This window comes from Eretmochelys imbricata, chromosome 4 (assembly GCF_965152235.1).
Source record: "Eretmochelys imbricata isolate rEreImb1 chromosome 4, rEreImb1.hap1, whole genome shotgun sequence".
Taxonomy (NCBI): Eukaryota; Metazoa; Chordata; order Testudines; family Cheloniidae; genus Eretmochelys; species Eretmochelys imbricata.
In genome coordinates this window covers 95,589,213-95,610,714 of record NC_135575.1, presented here as the reverse complement: position 1 = coordinate 95,610,714, position 21,502 = coordinate 95,589,213, and the positions used below count along the sequence as shown (strand labels likewise).

General features: G+C 45.1%; 1 protein-coding gene across 1 annotated transcript in view; it reads right to left on the bottom strand.

Moving 5' to 3' along the window:
• Positions 1–16,666, bottom strand: part of CORIN (corin, serine peptidase) — a 315,814-nt gene extending 299,148 nt beyond the window's left edge. The window contains exon 1 of the mRNA XM_077814583.1: positions 16,592–16,666. Coding sequence (XP_077670709.1) covers positions 16,592–16,666 — 75 coding nt within the window. The remainder of the gene's footprint in view (positions 1–16,591) is intronic.
• Between the last annotated feature and the right edge of the window lie 4,836 nt (positions 16,667–21,502).

Sequence of the window (21,502 nt, the reverse complement as noted above, 5' to 3'; positions counted from 1 at the left end):
GTGCCAGTCACCCAGGTTAATTTTGCAGTGAAGACATTCTGCTTGCATCACCTTGTGCAGATGGAATACTACATAAGATGGACCCACAATGAGGATTTGGCTCTCTCCTATTCATAAAATTAGAGATATACCCACTAAAAGGCAGCCTTCAAATAGGTGGTATAGAGCAGGGGTTCTCAACCTTTTCATTTCTGAGGCCCTCCTCCCAACATGCTATAAAAACTCCACAGCCCAGCTGTGCCACAACTACTGGTTTTCTGCTTGTAAAAGCCAGGGCCGGCATTAGGGGGTAGCAAGCAGGGCAATTGCCCGGGGCCTTATACCCCAGGAGGCCCCACGAAGCTAAGTTGCTCAGACTTCAGCTTTGGCCTCGGTTGGTGGAGCTCAGGGCCCCAGGCTACAGTCCTACACAGTGGGGCTTTGGCTTGCTGCCCTGGGCCCTAGCAAGTCTAACACCAGCCGTGCTTGGAGCCCTGAAACCTGCTTGTGGCCTCCCAGGGGGCCCTAGACCCCTGGTTGAGAACTACTGGTATAGAGAACAGGCTCCTAAAAGTTCAAAGGGGGCCCCATGAAACCTGATAACATGACACTGAGGTCCCAAGAGGGTGGAATATGCCAAACAAAAGGAAAGATGAATAAACACCCTTGAAGAATCAAAAAAAAGAAAAGGAGTACTTGTGGCACCTAAGAGACTAACCAATTTATTTCAGCATAAGCTTTCGTGAGCTACAGCTCACTTCATCGGATGCATACTGGGGAAATCCCAGCCTCTCCCATCAGCTATGGAAATCTGATAGCCGATGGGAGAGGCTGGCATTTCCCCAGTATGCATCCGATGAAGTGAGCTGTAGCTCACGAAAGCTCATGCTCAAATAAATTGGTTAGTCTCTAAGGTGCCACAAGTCCTCCTTTTCTTTTTGCAAATACAGACTAACACGGCTGTTACTCTGAAACTTGAGGAATCAAGCAACTGTTAAGTGTGAGAAGACTGTGTTTGTGCCTTCACCTTGAGAGTGGTCATCTTTCCTACCCCTTTCCTCTGAAAATTGGGTGGACAAAAGCTTAGGTGCCCTTCCTGTTCAGTAGTACAAAAGTGCTACTTCTGGAGGAAGAGCAAACCCTGGAGCTTGGGTGTCTGTTTCTTTCATGTTTGTACATCAGAAATCTAAATGAAAAACAATCACACTTGGACAGGAATTATGTGTTCACCACCAGTATACTAAGAGCTGTGTGTGTCTGGAAAGCTTGTCTCTCTCACCAAGTTGGTCCAATAAAAGATATTCGCTCACCCACCTTGTCTCTCTGATATGTTTTTTATCTGACAATGTCTCCATATTCAAACTCCTTCAGTCCACAAGTAAAAAGGAGGTTTTCCTCCTAACCTCCGGCTCCAGCTCTGCAAACTCAAGCTGGGAACCGAAAACGAACTCCGACTCCTGCACAGTCCCACAGTATGAAATGTTCTGCGATGGGCCCTTACCAAGCCGCCCGGTGCTAACGCACGGGAAGGAACCCAGCTCCCTCTCCCTCAGCTGTGCGGAGCTAACAGGCGTCCCAAGCGCTGGGCACTTACTTCGCTCCCCCAAGGCCTTGGGACACGCACAGGAGACTCCCCGCAACGCCAGCGGAGCCGGTGGCGCTGCGCCTGCCCAAGCGGGGCACTAAGGGAACAGACGCGGGAGGCAGCCGCGCGCTTGTCCCACCCGGGCTTTTCCCACCACACCTGCGCGGCCCGGCTCGCTCGCCGCAGCGGCCCCTTGGCCCAAGTGGAAAATCTGCCCAGGTCCTGTAACCAATAGGAACCGCTCCCTGCAGACAAGCACTTGGGACTCCGGCCCCTTGGCACAGGGGCGGGCTGCGGCGGGAGGGGCCCTGGCGACCTTGCTCGGCGCTAAACTGGAGGGGAGGGCTGGGGGCGCGCTCTGGGGTCTCGCCAGGGCAGCGGCTCCCGCCCGCTGGCGCTAGGACCTGCCGCGGCGCCGCCCGACTACTTTATTTTTACCGCGGTATTTTAATCCGCGGCCAGGGGTCCCGCTCCGCCAGGGGAATCTGACAGCTCAGCCGGGCGGGAGCTATTTATAGCGCGGGGCTGCGGACTCTGCATAGCTCCTGGCCGGCTGTGGGAACCCGAGACGGCAGCGAACAGCAGCCCGCCCCGCCCGCGTGGGCCCTTGGCAGCGGCTCCGGCCCTCAGCGCGGCTGGGCCAAGCGGCTGCGGCGGCCGGGGAGTCCCCGTGGAACGCCGCGCGCGGTGCTCCATGGCCTTGGCTCGCCGCGCTGCATTCCCGCCGCGCGCTGCAGGGGCAGCCCCAGCAGGGGAGCCGCTCACAGGCGCCCGGAGCGTGGGGTTTCAGGCGCGCGGTGCAACAGGGCAGCTCCCCTTCCCCACCTCTCCCCCAGTTTCCTCTCGCTGCCCCGCTCCAGGAAAGTGGGCCCCAGTTCTCCGCTCTTCCTCCTGGCAGGCTCTGCCAAATGCTAACCTGCTAACCCAGGGCAGCGTAGAGACTTCCTATCACGCTCCTGCTAGCAAAGCCCCTCACAAAGCTCTTGGAAGGTGACAGGGTCAGGGGCTGGGAGGGCCAAGCCTTGGGGCACTTATAGAGGAGGCTACAACTGTCTGGATACCCTCCCCCCCCCCCCAAGGAATTGGGGGGGCTTGTCTGAAATGGCCTTTTTGAGGTTAGCTGACTGCTAGTAAGAAAATTGGTGCAGATGATTTGAACTTTAAAGGCATAGCCCTACCGGGGAAACTGCCAAATGGTACAAGGTGATATCATCCACTTGCCTGACACCTGGGTTTCATAGTTGTGCTCCTAATACCTGCTAATTACCAGAGTCATTTCTGTCTGGGGGAGGGGCTTGCTCGCTGGGGTTTTTTGCCTTCCTCTGCAGCATGGATCACTGGCAAGTTTAAACTAGAGTAAATGGTGAATTGTCTGTAACTTAAAGTCTTTAAGTCATGATTTGAGGACTTCAGTAACTCAGCTAGAAGTTGTGAGTCTGTTACAAGAGTGGGTGGGTGAGGTTCTGTGGCCTGCAATGTGTAGGAGGTCAGACTAGATCATGATGGTCCCTTCTGGCCTTAAAGTCTGAACCCTCCTGGATGAGCATGCAGTGAACTGGTAATAAGAACAGGAGTACTTGTGGCACCTTAGAGATGAACACATTTATTTAAGCATAAGCTTTTGTGGGCTACAGCCCACTGAGCTTATGCTCAAATAAATGTGTTAGTCTCTAAGGTGCCACAAGTACTCCTGTTCTTTTTGCGGATACAGACTAACTGTACTGATAGTACGGCTGCTACTCTGAACTGATAATGAATCTGTGATTAAAGCGTTTTCTAGGAAACCAGAGTTTAGTCACATAAATAGTCTTATGCCTAAAGACAGTAACCTTGAATTTTTTCAAAATACCAGGCCGAATTTACATTAAAACTTGAAGTTTAATGATCGGGTGAAGGGCCACCCAGTGGTGTGTACACACTGCTGGAAATACAGGATTCATTTGGTAATGCAGAATTTGTACTTTGCTGGGACCTGATCAGTTCTTTCGAATCCCTGAATGGATCCACTTCAACACCAAAGGTGCTCCTGCCCAAGATCCTAATGCTGCTATTGATTAAATCTCCTAATGCTAATTGGAGGATGACCCAGATCTCAGTACCCCTGGATTCTGCTAGCTACCACAGTGGGTTGATATTTTCACTAAACCACAGACAAAGTAATGAAGAGTGAAGTTGGTTGATTGCTTTTATAATGTTAATTACAACTGTGAGGTTTCTCTCTGCCTTAGTCTACCAGCCCATTTGTAGCTCTCAGTTTATGCCATGTAAGCAATGATCAGATTATGTGCATTGTAAAATGTGGATTTAGGGCAAAGGTAACAACCAGAGGAGGAACAAAGTGTTAAGGGCTAAAACCATTGTTGTATATCCTTTTTACTAGTAACATGCATCATACTATATTGATATAAGGCAGCATTTTTTTAAAAAATTGCTGAATCTCACCATAGGCTTGACTTTCCATTCGTATGTTGAGATATTATCAAACAGTAATAGATATTTGTTAAATTGTTCTATAAATCTTGTATTTATATAGCACCTCACATCCTGAAGAATTACAAAGTGCCTTATTCTTTTGATTCCCTACACACATAGTTATGTCATAGATATGGAATTACCTGTGGGGTGGAATACGCAAGCCACTCAGTGCCAATACAGTTTTTAGGAGAGGAAATGAACAATACTTTATTCCACTGAAGCTACGAAGGGGATTGGGGTGAAAATCCGCATCCCACTAGAAAACAAATTGGAACACTGGATTTAATACCCATATTATTGCTAAAAGTGTCATGAGATTTTATGTGTATAGATCATAGAACATAAATCAAGAATCTGTCATATCTCCAGTGTCCAACAGATGGATGAAAAACAGACTAACTGGCAAATTGCCAGAAAATGGCTCTATCAGATATTAATGTAGTAGCATGAACACAGATTTTCTAGTCTGGAAAAGTTAATTTGGCCACTTCATTCCCCATCCTGCAACGTTTTTCATGAGTAGCTTCACTGTAGTCAATGGAACTAATCATCCAAGAGGTGTAGCAAAGCCTGCAGGGCTGGGCTCGATCACTTTCCTTCAGAAAGAGAAGCTGAGCTGGAGGGGAGAAAACCCTTAGTATAATACTCAATAATGCTGATTTTCAATAAGTCTTGCAACACCAGACATGTTCCAGAAGACTGGAAAAAAGCTGATGTTGTGCCAATATGTAAAGAGGGTAAATGAGCTCCCCTGGGTAATTATAGGCCTGTCAGTCTGACATCAGTCCTGGCCAAGATAATGGAGAGGCTGATACAGGACTCAATTAATAAAGAATTAAAGGAGGGTAATATAATTAATGTTAATCAACATGGGTTTATGGAAAATAAATACTGCCAAACTAACTTTATATCATTGTGATGAGATTACAAATTTGGTTGATAAAGGTAAATAGTGTTGATGTAATATACTTAGACTTCTTGAAGGTATTTGATTTGGGAATGCATGACAAAAAATAGAACAATATAAAATTAACATTAAATGGATTAATAGATGGCTAATTAATAGGTCTCAAAATGTAGCTGTAAATGGGGAATCATCATTGAATGAGTGTGTGTGTGTGTCTAGTGGAGTCCCATGGGGATTGGTTGTGGGCCCTACACTATTTAGCATTTTTATTAATGACCTGAAAGAAAACACAAATTCATCACTGTTAAAGTTTGCAGATGACATTTTGACATTCTGTACCCCAAAGCAACACTCTGACACCCCCATATGTACCATGGTGATATATATTTTGTATAAAATATGCTTTTGTGTGGTATCATTTTACAAGTCTTGGTCTGTTGTATATTCATATCCTGTTGGATTGTTTTTGCTGTTGTATCTGGTGTTATGAAGTTTTGCTATGTGTTTGTTACTGAAATACGTTGTGAGGTTAAAAACACCCAAAAACAGCCTTTCAGGTACAACAACAAAAAGGCCAAACAGCATTGATAGCCCACTGAGGGAAATACACATACTCACAAGGATTACCCCAAGAACTGTGTACAATGGAAACCTCTCAGAGATAACATACACAATGGAGACTGCTTGAATCATGTCACAGCAAAAGATCTTTCCAGCAAGCTGGAAGAAGCTATAAAAGGGGGAAGCGACATCATCACTGGGCCTCACTCCCCACACAACTAAACACCTGGAAACACCTTAGGAACAAAGACTGAACTGGTAATGTAGTCCCAGGTGGGAAAGAAGTAATCCCAGCCTGTGTATGGAAGATTGATGGACTGTTTATACCATCAGAGTGAGACACTTCTTGATTCAAATCCTGTCTAGAGTATAGAACTTACATTTTATTTCCTATGGTAATCAACTTTGATCTGTATGCTATTACTTATAATCGCTTAAAATTTATCTTTCTGTAGTTAATAAACCTGTTTTACATTTTTTACCTAAAAACAGTGTGGTGTTTGAAGTGTAAAAGAAATCTGCTCAGGAACAGGGGCTGGTGTATTGTCCTCTCCACGTTGAGGAAGGGGCAGACTGGGTAATAACTTACACTGGTTAGGCTTCTGACCAGGGTAGGACAGTACACATCTGGAGTCCTAGGCTGGGGTGCTGGGGGAAGTTGGCTGGAGCCTCTCTGTCGTTAGTTCATGAGTGGCTAGGAGAAGCATTCATGTAACTGCAGCTGGGTGTGTCCCTGTTTGTATAAGGCTGTGTGAGTGCAGGACCTGGAGAGGTCTGCAGCTTGTCACAGCATCACAGTGGGAGAGGGAGCCCAGGCTGGGGAGATAGAGGGCTCAGCACTACCCCTGTTCCAGATTGAACCCTGGGGAAGTTCACCACAGACACAAAAGTGGGAGAGGTAAATAATGAAGAGGACAAGTCACCAATACAGAGCAATCTGGATCACTTGGTAAGATGGGGCAAGCAAACACTGTGCATTTTAATATGGCTAAATGTAAATGTTACCTATTTAGCAACAGATAATAAAGGCCATAATTACAGGATGGGCAAATCTATCCTGGGATGAAGTGACTCAAAAACAATTGGGAGTTGTGGTGGCTAATCAGCAGAACATGTGCGATGTTGTGGACAAAAGAGTTACTGCAATCCTTGGAAGCATAAACAGGAATCTCAAGTAGGAGTAGAGAGATTATTTTACCTCTCTATCTGGCACTTGTGTAGCCACTGATGAAATACTGTGTTCAGTTCTGGTGTCCACAATTCAAGAAGGATGTTGATAAACTGGACAGGGTTCAGATAAGAGCCACAAGAGTGATTAAAGGATTAGAAAACATGCCTAACAGCAGACTAGCAGAGTCTGGAATAACATGAGTGCCTGAAGCAATCTGCCTCCATTGACTTCCAAAACCTACTAAAGTACTCCTCCCAAAAAAATAGCCAAAAACAAGAGCACAGGATTACAGAGAATGGATTCTCCAAGAAAATCTGAACATTTAAAAAGGTACTTCACCAAGATGAGTGTTTCTGGCTCACAGCATGGAGAGACCTCTCACACTGTATGTGAACACGTGGCAGCCAAATCAGGCAGAAGTGCCAGGGTTGAAGAAAATCAAATGGCTAACAAAGCAAACATTCTGTAGATGATAGCTCAGTTTAAGGCCATGAGAGATGATCTGACGACCAAACTTCTCACAGTACTGCATGACACTGATGGAGCAGAGAGAGGGAGAAAGAGCTGCATCTTAAAGTGGACTATACAGAAAACAGATTCAGAAGACACATCATCAGAATTAAGGGGTTGCCTGGAAATACTAAAGGAGAAAACCCAATCTGGTTTGTAAAAACTTTAATTGTGCAGCTGTAACATCCGAGCTCCCTGGAAGAAGTAAAAGTAGAGAGAGCCCATAGGATGCTACTCCCCCTGCCTTGCCCTCATAATAATACAGTAATAAAAACCCAGAGACCTACTTGTGAAACTTCATAATTATCATCAGAAAAATTTAATTATGAAAAAGCCAGAGAGCACTCTGAGCTCATACTCAAAGGCCACAAGCTGCATTTTTTTCCATGAACACTCTGTCCTAACTTTACAAAGGAGAAGAGAGCTGGGAGAAATTACAGTATCACTCAGGTGGGCAGATATCTGCTACAGATTGGTATTCCCATTTAAACTCTCAATCAGCTTCCAAAATCAGTATTATACAGTAAGAGACTTTAAGCAAGGGAAAAAACATACTCCAGTGGCTTGGAATAGAAATCCAAACCGCTGATGTACAAAATAACTGTCCAGAGGGAGAACTCCAGATAAGTTTCTGAAAAACTCTTGGCAAATGGTGAAATACAGGAAAAAGAAAATAGGAAAAGACAAAGGTCTCTAGCAACTGTATTGGCAATGGCAGAAGTAAAGCTGAACAAAAGAATTTGGATACCCGATGAGTAATCTAAAGACCAACCAGAAGTGACTTTCTGGTAGTCACCAGGAGTGAACAGATGAATATGTTACTGTTATAAAGAAAATAGCATAAAATTTGCCTTAATTGCCGTGATCAATAATAGCTGTGTTCTGTATTTTAAAATATAGAGGAAATAAAGGACAATAACAGAGGAGGGGGAGAGGATGGAGGAGACTGGAAAAAACAGAAAGGGAATGGCGAGGAGCCTTTAGGGATTCTCTGTAAATTCTTCTCATAACTCAAATGACCAGACAGTAATCCATCCCTAAGGGCAAGGTCCCATAGGTAGAAATTTGCACCTCATTTGGATTGCAAGAGAAGCAGGCCAAGTGTTCTTAGGGAGAGTTTAGGATTCACAAAACACAATCATTTGGGTTTCATTTCACATATTATGTTGGTAATTCATTTGTGGTTGGATTTAGGTCTAGTCTACACTACAAACATATCGGTATAACTACGCCACTGAGAGGTGTGAAAAATCCACACCCCTGAGCAACACAGCTATACTGACCTAACTTCCCCTCGTCCCCATGCTTCTCCCACTGACATATCTACAGCCTCTTGGGGAGGTGGTAGGCTGGCAGGAGAGAGCTCTCCCATTGGTGTAGAGAGTCTTCATTAAAGAGCTACAGCAGCTATTATAAGATATTCACAAAAACACAAATTAAAAAAAATACCAACAATTAACTAATATTAGAGGGAAGATGAATATGTTGCAGGAGAGATGCCACTGAAAAAGCCCTTGGATATACAAAGCAGAAGTTTTATGAAAATGAAAATAAAAGTGATAGAGTATTGGCTCAAAAACTTAAAGGGATTCTAAAGCAATGTATTATTCCACTCATAAAAAACAATCAGCAAAAGATAGTTACACACCCCGATGCAATAAGTGCAACTTTTGCTGCTTATTATAAAAATCTCTACACCTCATATACTGCAAGCTCTGAAGTTATTCAAAAATATCTGGAAGTAGAAGACTTGCCAAAGATAAGCAAAACTGATAAAGAAACTTTAGATAAAGAAATAACAGAAGAAATTCTAGAGACAATAGCAAGTATGAAAAGTGGCAAAACTCCAGGACTTGCTGTCTTTCCAGCTAAATTTGATAAGGTATTTAAGGAAGTATTAGTGTGTCTCCGTTGAGAGATACTTTCAATACTTCAATACTATTCTGTTAGGAATATGTTCTGGAGGCACTTCCACAACCGATGAAAGAAGCTGTTGTGGTTGTCCTCCCTAAAGATGGGGAAAGGCCTTACCTTAGGCAGCTCCGATAGGCCCATAACACTTTTAAATCATGACATGAACATTTTAGCAAAAATACTAGCTAGCTGATTACAGTCTTTGCTCTCAGCTTTTATAAATCCAGATCGAAGTGGATTAATTAAGGATAGACAAACGTCAGACAATATTCGGAGAGTACTTGGAATCACCCATAATGCCAGATCAAAGTAAGATCAATTTCTTATGTTATCACTAGATGCAGAGAAAGCCTTTGATAGAATAGAGTGGAACTGTTCATTTCAAGGCCTGTTCCATATAGATTTAGACTCCCCAGTTCCTGAAATGGATAACTGCTCTTTACAGGAGCCCAAAAGCAGCTGTGTGAGTTAATAGGGTCAAACCTCTCCTATTTGAATTGTCCCCTTTATTTTTCCCACTGGCCATGAATCCTTTTGCATAGAGGATAAGGAACAATGAATCCATCACAGGAATAAAGCTTACAGAAATACATCAGAAAATGATGCTATATGCAGATGATATAATATTATTTCTATTTACACCAAATATTTCCCTAAAATTAGTTGCTAAAGAAATCCAGGACTTTGGGAAAGCATCTGGTTTTAAAGTAAACTATGCCCAACCTGAAATGCTAGTTATAAATTTCTGAAAAGTCAGGTTCTGAAAAGTCACTCCTCCAGAAAACATTTGGGTACAAATAGGCAGCAACTACAATACCTTGGAATTCAAATCTCAAACAGTCTAGAAGATCTCTATGATTTAAATATCAAACTACAACTTCAGCAAACAAGCCGAGATCTGAATGCTGGGAGAAGTATGCAATTTCTTGGTTGGGAAGGATAGCCACATCAAAAGGAATATTCTGCCAATATTTTTTGTTCCAAAATCCTTCTGTGATTATCCCCAATAAAACCGTAGCAAGAATACAGAGGATGTTGTTAGAATTTATATGGAACAAGAGAAGACCAAGCGTGAGTGCAGCTATTTTGTACAGACCCATTAAACAGGGTAGACTGGCTGTTCCAAATATTCTGTGGTGCTATCAAGCCAGCCAGCTCAAAGCGGTAGTGGAGTTGGGGTGCTCTAACCCAGTCAAATACTGGATCTTTTTTAGACAAGAAAATTGTAACAGTGTAAACATCACTAGGCTACCATGGATTAATAAAATATTGTGCCCTCCAGAAATTTACACACATCCTTTAGCAAAGTGTAATCTATGGGTTTGGGACAGAACTAGAGATAAGATAAATTCTTTCCCCTCACCAATGACACTCATTGCAAATAATCCAGATCTTAACCCAATTTGTGAACCAGAAAGCTGCACACATTGGAAGAGTTATGGAATACACATGGTTGGCCAGCTATTCAGTAAAGACAATTTTCTAATTTATTTAGAGATCAAAACTAACTTTAATTGGCCCACTCTACCCTGGTACCAGTACTTTCAGGTCAAAAGTTATGTTTCTCAACTTTCTGTAGAAGTGATAGTGTCTGGTCAATTTGAAAACAAAATAATTTATTAATTAATTTATTTAATTAATTTATGTCCGTCTTTTCAGACAGCTTTTATAACAAAAAAGTCTCCATATATGACACACTGGGAAAAGGATGTGGATAGATAAATTACCTCAAAGAAATAGGGTTTGACCTGGAAAAGAGGACCAGCAACCTCAATCTGTAGAATAATAAAAGAAAATGTCTTTAAGATATTGTTTCAATGGTACCCCACATCAGCCAGGGTAAAAAATATATATAGATTGAATGTGGATAAAAGTCAGAGAAACTGTGGTGAAATAAGAGATTTTATGCATGTATGGTGGATATGCCTGGACATTAGACAGTACTGGGATGCAATTCATAACAGTATATCCCAAATTGTTGGAAACGTATTACCATATGATCCTTTGGTAATCCTTCTGGGGCTTCCTAGTGGACATGGTCACACAAGAGGAAATGAAGAATTAATCTCCCATATGCTAGTAGCTGCTTGACTATTTGGTAGCCTCTCTCTGGGGAAAAAAAATAGTCCCACCATAAAGGAATGGTTCAATATTATGAGAGGTTTTGCTTATGGAAAAATTAACACACCAATTATGTACCCACCAAAATAGAGGACAGTTTGATATTTAGATATTTATATTTAGACCTTTTATTCATTACTCACACAAAGTACACTCACCTGCAAAAAAGCCCCAGCACACCTGTCCAATTTTTTTAATATTAATATTTGATAGATATGCCTGGGATGTTAAATATGTTTATATTGAAATGTCACTTAATAAAATCACTAGAAATTACGTATTATAGGTGTTGTAATGATGCTCAATCTGTAATATAGTAACACCCTGTTAAATAGAAAGATCTGATGATGTATTCCTGTATAATGTCTCTTTAAACAAAAGCATAACTGTTTGTAATGATTCTGATATTTATATGGCAAGGCTTTATAAACCTGTGAAAACTTCCCAAATAAATGAATAGTTTTAAAAAGAAAAGAAAGGAAAACATGCAGTATAGTGATAGAACCCAGGAGTTCAATTTATGTAGCTTAACAAAGAGAAGTTTAAGGGAAGACTTGATTTCCGTCTATAAGTACCTGTATGGGAAACAGATATTTAATAATAGGCTGTTCAGTCTAGCAGAAAAAGGTATAACACAATCCAGTGGCTGGAAGATGAAGCTAGACAAAATCAGACTGGAAATAACTGCACACATGTTTATCAGTGAGAGTAATTAACCATTGGAATAACTTACCACAGATCCTGGTGGATTCTCCATTACTGGCAATTTTTAAATCAAGGTTGGATGGGTTTTCTAAAAGATATGCTTTGGGAATTATTTCTGGGAAATTCTATGGCCTCTGTTATCCAGAACGTCAGACTAGATCAAAAGGAGAAGGAGTACTTGTGGCACCTTAGAGACTAACAAATTTATTTGAGCATAAGCTTTCATGAGCTACAGCTCACTTCATCCGATACATTCAGTGGAAAATACAGTGGGGAGATTTATATACATAGAGAACATGAAACAATGGGTGTTACCATACACACTGTAAGGAGAGTGATCACTTAAGGTGAGATATTACCAACAGGATTGGAATTAATTTGCAAACTGAATACAATTAATTTAGGCTTGAATAGAGACTGGAAGTGGATGGGTCATTACACAAAGTAAAACTATTTCCCCATGTTTATTCCACCACCCACCAGTCCTCAGACGTTCTTGTCAACTGCTGGAAATGGCCCACCTTGATTATCACTACAAAAGGTTCCCCCCACCCACACCCCCGCCAGCTCTCCTGCTGGTAATAGCTCACATTAAGTGATCACTCTCCTTACAGTGTGTATGGTAACACCCATTGTTTCATGTTCTCTACGTATATAAATCTCCCCACTGTATTTTCCACTGAATGCATTGGATGAAGTGAGCTGTAGATCACGAAAACTTATGCTCAAATAAATTTGTTAGTCTCTAAGGTGCCACAAGTACTCCTTTTCTTTTTGCGAATACAGACTAACACAGCTGCTGCTCTGAAACCTGTCATTAGACTAGATCAGTGGCTCTCAACCTTTCCAGACTATTGTACCCCTTTCAGAAGTCTGATTTGTCTTGCATACTCCCAAGTTTCACCTCACTTAAAAACTGCTTGCTTACAAGGACATCAGACATAAAAATGCAAAAAGTGTCTCAGCACACTATTACTGAAAAATTGTTTACTTTCTCATTTTTACCATACAATTATAAAATAAATCAATTGGAATATAAATATTGTACATTTCAGTGTGTGGTACAGGGGTGGCCAAACTTATTGACCCTCTGAGCTGCATACGACAATTTTCATAACCTGGAGAACTGGGCATGCCTGCTGGGGCTCAGAGCTTCAGTCCTGTGGGGCTCACCTGCTGGGGCCTGGGGCTTCTGCCCTGCAGCAGGGTGCTATGGTTTGAGGCTTCCGCTTTATAGGAGGCACATGCCAAGGCTCAGGGCCCCAGCAAGCGCACCCACCGGGTTGAAGCTCTGAGCCCTGTCAGAGGCCAGAAGCCCCAAGCTCCCTTCCCTGCCAGTCTTTTAGGCAGAGAAAGGGGGGCATGGTGGGCTCCAGAAGCTGCATTTTAACTGTAAAAGAGCCACATGTTGCTCATGAGCTGCAGTTTGGCCACCCCCGTATAGTATATAGAGCAGTATAAATAAGTTGTATGAAACTGTAGTTTGTACTGACTTCACTAGTGCTTTTCATGTAGCCTGTTGTAAAACCAGACAACTATCTAGATGGGTTGTTGTGCTCTCTAGAAGATCTCTGTCTACCCCCAGGGGAACATGTACCCCTGGGTAAGAACCACTGGACTGGCTGATCCCAGTGGTCTCTTCTGGCCTTGGACTCTATGGCTGCTCTGCCCTGAGATGTGACTAAAGGACTTGGATTTTAAATCAAGTGGAGAATGGGGACAACATAATATACAACAATATTTACAAACGTTTCAAATAATGGGCTGTGTTAATTGTTTATCGTGTTTTATTGTATGCAGTGTATAAAATGTTTTTAAAGTGTTCTAAACGCTATTGCTGTACAGCGCCAAAATGTAAAGTCGGTGTTTTGCGGTTCCTTCCTAGACATTGTGTAAGAAGCCATTAGCTACTTAGCTAGAAGTGAGTTTTGAAATGTTCCCCCCCCCCCCCCGAAGGGCTCATTCCTTCGCTGGGAGTTCTGGTCCTCTCATTAGAGCAGGACATTATAACACCCCCTGGGGAGAAAGGCTCTGAACATCACACCCGCACTGTTCAAGCTATTGCCCCAGTGGCGGTATATTACATCTGAGCTCTGTGCCGAGTCGGGAACCGTTTATACATCTCCCTTGCTGCTCTTTAGGAAGCTCAAACGTTTATAGAAAAGGAGTACTTGTGGCACCTTAGAGACTAACCAATTTATTTGAGCATGAGCTTTCCTGAGCTACAGCTCACTTCATCGGATGCATACTGTGGAAAGGGCAGAAGACATTATATACACAGAGACCATGAAACAATACCTCCTCCCACCCCACTGTCCTGCTGGTAATAGCCTATCTAAAGTGATCATCAGAGCTATTACCAGCAGGAGAGTGAGTTTGTGTGTGTGGTTTTTGGAGGGGGTGAGAGAACCTGGATTTGTGCAGGAAATGGCCCACCTTGATTATCATACACATTTTAAAGAGAGTGGTCACTTTGGATGGGCTATCACCAGCAGGAGAGTGAGTTTGTGTGTGGGGAGGCGGAGGGTGAGAAAACCTGGATTTGAGCTGGAAATGGCCCAACTTGATGATCACTTTAGATAGGCTATTACCAGCAGGAGAGTAGGGTGGGAGGAGGTATTGTTTCATGGTCTCTGTGTATAAAATGTCTTCTGCAGTTTCCACAGTATGCATCCCATGAAGTGAGCTGTAGCTCAGGAAAGCTTATGCTCAAATAAATTGGTTAGTCTCTAAGGTGCCACAAGTTCTCCTTTTCTTTTTGCGAATACAGACTAACAAGGCTGTTAGTCTGAAACCTGTCAAACGTTTATGTTCACGACTTCCCCTTAGTCTGCCCAGCAGCCCCTGACTTGGCGACCCTTCCTTCCCCGCGCCCTACCCCAGAGTACCCGGAGTGTGGGGCTGGTGCAGGAGACCATAGTTCCGACACCCGCCCGCTTCCCTAGTCTGGGGTCCAGGGTGCACCTGGGCGAGCGACAGCGGGTTAACACTAGGATTTTGCCCTGTCTACAGTAGGATTTTACAACGTGTTAGTTAACACGTGATCGCTGTCCCCTTGTCTCTCTTTTTCCTAGCGTAGCCCAGGCCCCAGCATTCTCCGGCCCAGGGAATGTGCCTAGAGGACTGGGAACACCCGTACTCGGCACATCCTCCCGTTTGGATTCATCACAACCGCGCTGTCCCTCAGAGCGCGATTAACTGCCCGTTTCCGCCGTGCATTTCACTCCTGCGTCTTCTGCGAGCCCGCACCAGATGGGCTCCGCACGCTGCCCCGCGACAGCCAGGAAGAAAAGCACAAGTGTCGCTCTAACCCTGGCCCTGCTGCGTCTAGTTCTGCCTCTCCCCCGCCTAGTCCTTGAGGAAGGGCAATAATCACATTGACACTCACTCGGGACAGCGCGCAGCACGAACGCCGGAGAGCAGCTGCTCCGCGCACACATGGCCAGACACGCGGAGCGAACTTGTTACCTGCTGCGCTCCGCATAACTTTTCTCAGCTCTCGCCAATCACCGGCCGCAAATGGATCCGATTAAAACCAAATTAACCCCCTTTGCCGTTCTCCTTGAGCCCGGGCCGCTAACAGAACGCGGCGGGGCTGGGCACAGGAAGGTGACTGCGGATTTATCCTTTGTAGGGCAAGTCTTACCCTGGACTTCTGTTCAACTTGGGGGCTCAGCCCGCGCCTGTCTCCAGGGAGTCAGTCCTGTCTGGGGCCAGTCAGATGCGGTGATATTTTATTTCAGCCCTAAAGGGCATGGCTATTGGAACACATTCATTTTGATCACTTCCCTGATTGCTAAGGGAGGCTGGGGACAGAACCACTGGCGGCATTTGTTGATTACACACCGTCCTCCCTTGACAATGAAAGGAAACGAAACGTTCCCTGGTTACATTAAAGGGCAGCAGGGCGGTTTCTCCTTGCCAATGATTCGCCGCTGTAAGTTGGTGTGCCATTGTGGTGTCTCGGCGGTGACGGGCTGAACTTTCTCGAGTGTCTGAAGTAAGCTAAAGTTAATTGCCCCTTTACAAAATATAAAGCGGGCGGTGGAAAGGCAGAGGGCTGCTACGCTTGCTGTGCAAGGTGCAGCGGCTCGGCCACCAGGCTGGACCCGCTCAAGAAGTTTCTCCTTTCCCCAGAGCGCTTCTCAAACACACCCGTCGGGCCGGAATGAGACACTCCGGTTTCTGCCCCCAAGGAATTATGCCCCCTTTAAATGGGATCGTTTCTGCAAAGCTAAATCGGCTTGAGCTGGTTTCCTTGGGACCGTGGGTTCCTCTAACCCGAACCATGTGGATTCCTACCCTGCTGCCCCTCGCCCCAGTCTGCGGGCGACTCAGCGAGGAGAGCGCTAGGCGCTGCCCAGACAGCTACGCTGCAGAGCGCTGCCGGAACCGCGGTGTTCTCGTCCCCCTTCTGCTGCGCATCTTGCGCGCCTCTGGGCGCGGTCCTCGGGACCCCCGGCTGCTACAGCCCGAGACCCCTGGCGGGCAGCCGCTCTGGAGCTTACTTACTCACCCGGGAGGTGGAGATGACTACATCGGGACCCGATGGGCTACGAACGCAGCCCCGGGCACGCCAGGAGCCTGTGGCCACCGCTGGTGCCAAGGGGACGGACCCATGCGGTAGCTGCGTAGGGTGGCCGGGGAGCTGCGCTTGCCTTACCCGGTCAGTGGAGAGGACCTGGCGGTAACTCTCTTCTTCCGGAGGCAGGGCAGGGAACGGTTGCATCGAGAACATGCTCTGGCTGCTGCTTAGTCTTCTCCACCTTCCTCCCCCCACCCCTTCTCCTTTCTACATCTCACACGGAAGTGCCACGACTGCCTGCCTCCCTCCCAAACCCACAGGCTGGGCTCAGGGGCGGGAGGGGGCTCCGCATTTTGTCTGCTCCCCCCGCCACCCTCTCCCACCCAATAATAATAAACCTCAACGCGCAAGCCACCATTCCCCCCTCCCCCCCCTTTGTTCGCAAGGACTCGATTCCCTGGGAACAGGCTGGGAGCCAACTCCCCGAACTCATCTTACTGGGAGGAGAGGTAACCGGGGGCAGGAAACTAAGGCAGGAAGATTAAGAGTCAGGCAGATCAGCCCCAGCTTTTACCCCCATGGCAGGTGACGTGCAAAGGGATCGAGGCTATGCCCGGCCACCACTAATCACTCGCTAAAGCTAAGGGACAGGGGCTGGTCACGTAGCTCACCCCACTTGTGTAGATGAATTTCTGTCACTCTGACCTGTCCTCGCCTTATCCGGGCTACAGGGGCTCTCCTGGCGAAAAGTGGCAGCACTGCCTTGCCCCGCCACCCTTTGGTTCCCTGCCAATAAAACGATCCTATCGCCCTACCAAGTTCGGCCGGCTGGCCGGTAGCCTTTCCAGGGTCAGCCAGGTGCACAGCTCGCCCAGAGGAGCTAGCCTCCATTCCTTCCCCGGCTGATCACAAAGTAAAGGGAAGGGTGGAATCGATCCCTCCCCCAACCCAGGTTTATTTCACTCAGGCAATCTTGAATAGGATGCCACTACTGGCTGCAAAGAATATTTGGCTTCTGGGTTTATTTTGTTTTAATGGTCCTGTCGCTGACAGTTTGATGAAGCAGGGGTTGCAAAGCTCTTCTCACAAGGGCTTTTACTCCTCTGTGCAAGGAAACATGAAAGGTGGGGAGGTAATTGATGATCAGATTTGATTAGACAGAATGCTGTGCTCTATTTCTACAGGCTCTTGGACAAAGTACACGTTGCCCGCTCTGCAGCCTCCTGAGGGACTAGAGAAGAATGGAAATTAAGCCCCAGGGAAATGCTGATTAAGACACCATTCACATTCCCCACCGAGGATGGCAGGTGGGGGAAGTTATCTGGGCACATTTAAAATTAATGATTGTCCTCTGATCCTATGGACTAGGTGAAACTGAGGCTAGAATTCCACAGAGAAATGGGTTAAACGTTGCCAGTATAAAAGGAGAGCCCAGCCTGGGCAAGGAGAGAAGAAAGCTGGAGGAATAGACTCCCGGGAGCTTGAAACAGGGCCAATGAGCTCCCTTCACCCTATCAGGGGCTTCCAATCCCAACTCGTTCAAGTACCTGAGCAAGATCCATCTCTTCACTTTATTTCCTAGGGGGTAAAAGTGGCATGTTGCTGAAGTCCCGGAAGGGGGAAGAGCAAATCACAGATGGATGATTTCATATACAGCCTTCCCAGCCCATAGTCTAAACTCCAAGGCCGAAGAAATATGTAAAACAAATTTAAAGATAGTGTGACAGCTACCGTGCCCGGGACCTCAAAAGCTGAAAGTGAGAGAGTTTCCACAGCTTGAACCACAGAGCCAGGCGCTCAAGCTCAGAGCTGTGCCAGACTGGTATCGCTGTGGGTCAGGCAGAGGCAGAAACCTCACACACACTGAACAATGATTACAATCCATATAAACAGGTGTCAGAGTAACAGCCGTGTTAGTCTGTATTCGCAAAAAGAAAAGGAGTCCTTGTGGCACCTTAGAGACTAACCAATTTATTTGAGCATGAGCTTTCGTGAGCTACAGCATTGGATGCATTCAATGAAGTGAGCTGTAGCTCACGAAAGTTTAGTCTCTAAGGTGCCACAAGTCCTCCTTTTCTTTTTGCGAATCCAAATAAAATTTGCACATATTTTGATTGGTTCCCCTTCTCCTTGTACATTGCTTGTTGGCTCATGCTCCAATCTTGCAACTGGATCCGTACAGAAGGACCCTTATAGCCAGGTGGAGCCTCACTGAAGTCAGTGGATCTCTGCAGGGTTCCCAGTGTCCACATATATGCATCTGATTGCAGGACTTCAGCCAAAGATCAAGGCAGGGAGCACCTGTGTTTGCGGACAATGCCTACTACATTGTGGATGCTACCAGAATATAAAAGGATCCAGTACTTTTCCAGGAGCTGCAGTCACCCTTCACTTAGAAAGGACACCATCTTGTGTAAGTAGATTATGAGAATATGCTTCAGCTCTACTTACTAAAACAAATAAGCTTCTACTATTGTACTTTAAGAATGTTTTTTAGCACTAGTGCAATGTCACTGTAGTGATCATAAGAAAAAAAGCAGAATCTAGCTCCAACTAAAAAAACCCTTGACTTGAACCTAACTTCCATCACTGATCTCCACCCTGGCTCTCATTCCAGACACTACCCCATATTTTAGAGTAAAAGAGAGACCACCAAGATACTTAAATAAGCACCTCTCACGATCTTCTGCCAACCCACACTCTTCCCCAGCCCTCCTGTGTCACCATCCCTTGCTTTATGCCACGCCTAATTTACCTGCAAGTTCCTAGGGCAGGGACTGGCCATTTTGTTTCTCAAATGCCACGCACACCAAACTGTACATAAATGCTTCCAATCCAAATGCTATGGTCCAATCTTGCATTTTTCACTTGGGCAAAATCCCCCGGTAGAAAATGAAAAGTAGAACAAGTTGCTGCTACTCCACAAATAACAGCAAATGTGTGGAATAAGAAACAGAGAACCAAACGGTTTAAAAGACTTTGCGACTGCTGCCTGTTTAACAGTAGACAGACAGGGAATTAGCCTTTACACAGTGATTTTCTTGGTTAATATTTTGTAAAGTATGTTAACTATTCCTCTCAAACGCCTACGTTACGAAGAGGGTGAATAGTGGCATTAACCCCATTTTACAGATAGGGAAACCGAAGCCTAGAGGAGAAGTGTATTGCTCAAAGCCCACAGCAAGTCAGTAGTGGAGCTGGAATTAGAACACCTGGACACCTCACTCCACCCACATTCTATGCTGCCACTCCAGTTGCTGAAGCCTCTGTGAAAACTATCCACATTTTTATTGTAAGGTCTGGAAGACAGGGCAAACCTAAGCGAAGTTCTGTTTCTAGCAGCTATTTTACTGAGACCACTACATTTCGGAAATTAATATATTAACAAAGTGTTCTGTTATTTTAACATGCTCCCCTCCCCCATCGCTTCGCTTATTAGTGGTTTCCAGATCAGGAACATAGCTTGCCATTTAGTCTGTCTTCACACTAACTAGATACCCACACACAGTTGGTGACATTAGTCTATCAGCGGAAAGCAGAACTTGTTTTCCAGTGGAATGATCTGTATAAATTTATAGTACAATGCACATTTTAAAAAAACCGTTACTGAGAATAGTGAAACAAGGGGAATACACATACATATTATTGTCTCCTAGCAAATCTGATTTACTAATGTAGATTTCTCTTTGATTTTATTGTTCTCAACCACATGCTTGGCTTCCACTGCCTGGTAGAGTGCAGAATAATTTTGTTACATTTATATGTATTGAAAGCAACTGGCTAGTTTGGTTGGAGCCAGAAGATAAAGACTAAAGTATATACTTGCATTTCAGTGCACCCAGAGGGAGAAACGTCTAAAATGGCCAGAGCATGAAAAATAATTTAAGAGGAAGAGACTGGAGTAAACAATATTTAAGAGGAAAAATGGGACTACACTATGCCTGACCTTTGCCTGCTTTTGCAGTCTTCTCCCAACCTGTGCATCGCAGAACAGCAGCCATACAAGAAGTGTAGTTCTTAGGCTCTATGGCACAATTACTTCTGGCTAAGAGTATTAGCCATCCCACAAGTGGTAGGAATTAGCTCTCTGTCCTTGTCTCCAAATATATTCCAGATATAGCTGGAATCAGAAAGGAGCGCACACACACACAAAATCTAAAAGAGCGATGTATGAGCTGCACCCCACCAGGCATCGTGGCTGACGCATGGCTGTTGGCGCCCCTACTGGGACAGTCCATGTTTGTACATTATCCCATATAGAGCAGTGTTTTAAAGCTTCAACTGAGCCCACAAACTTTGTACAAATAGTTTTAGTTTTGGTGTGTCTACATAGTGAGATTTTAACCATGACTATTTAATGCAGGAGGAATGATGGGATGTCTGTGTGACAGATATTGCAATCCCATGCACTGTCTTTGGAGACCATATTTTATTAAGGTTATGGTTAATGTATCACGGTGGGCCAGGAACTGTGTGCAACTCCAAGAAGGAGGGTTATCACAGCTCTGAAAGGCGCTAAACACAGTGGGTCAGTGATTAAGGTGGCTCACTCAGGATGCAAACCCCACCAGAGAAGTAACACCCCCCTAGGGAGGGTTGCATATCGTGGATTCTCAGACACAGACAAGGACTGTGGTATAAAAAGGCTGGGTTTAAACCGACTCAGGGGCCTTCTCTCTGACCCAGCACATGGACCTTCTGTCCAAGGGAAGCCCCCAATCCTTCTGGAAGGGTGGGGAAGATCGTGGCTTACTCGGGCCCCGTAACACTGAATGACTCTGGTAAGCTTTTAGCATGTATATAGGAACTTCCTCTTTTATGTTTTTTCTGTAATGCTTTAATGAACATGCTTGCTTAGAGCTGCGTGGCAACTGGAACCTGTTTCTAATATATTGTTCATAGCCCTTGGAGACAGAGCAATGCATGGGCCCTGGCTATTAGGCAGACCGGCTTGCTGGAGATACCACTGTGTAAGGCAGGGAGCTGTGCAGCCTTAAAACCCCTTGTCAAAAGAAAGTGCGAGAAAGGTCCCACCCCAGAGATAGGTAA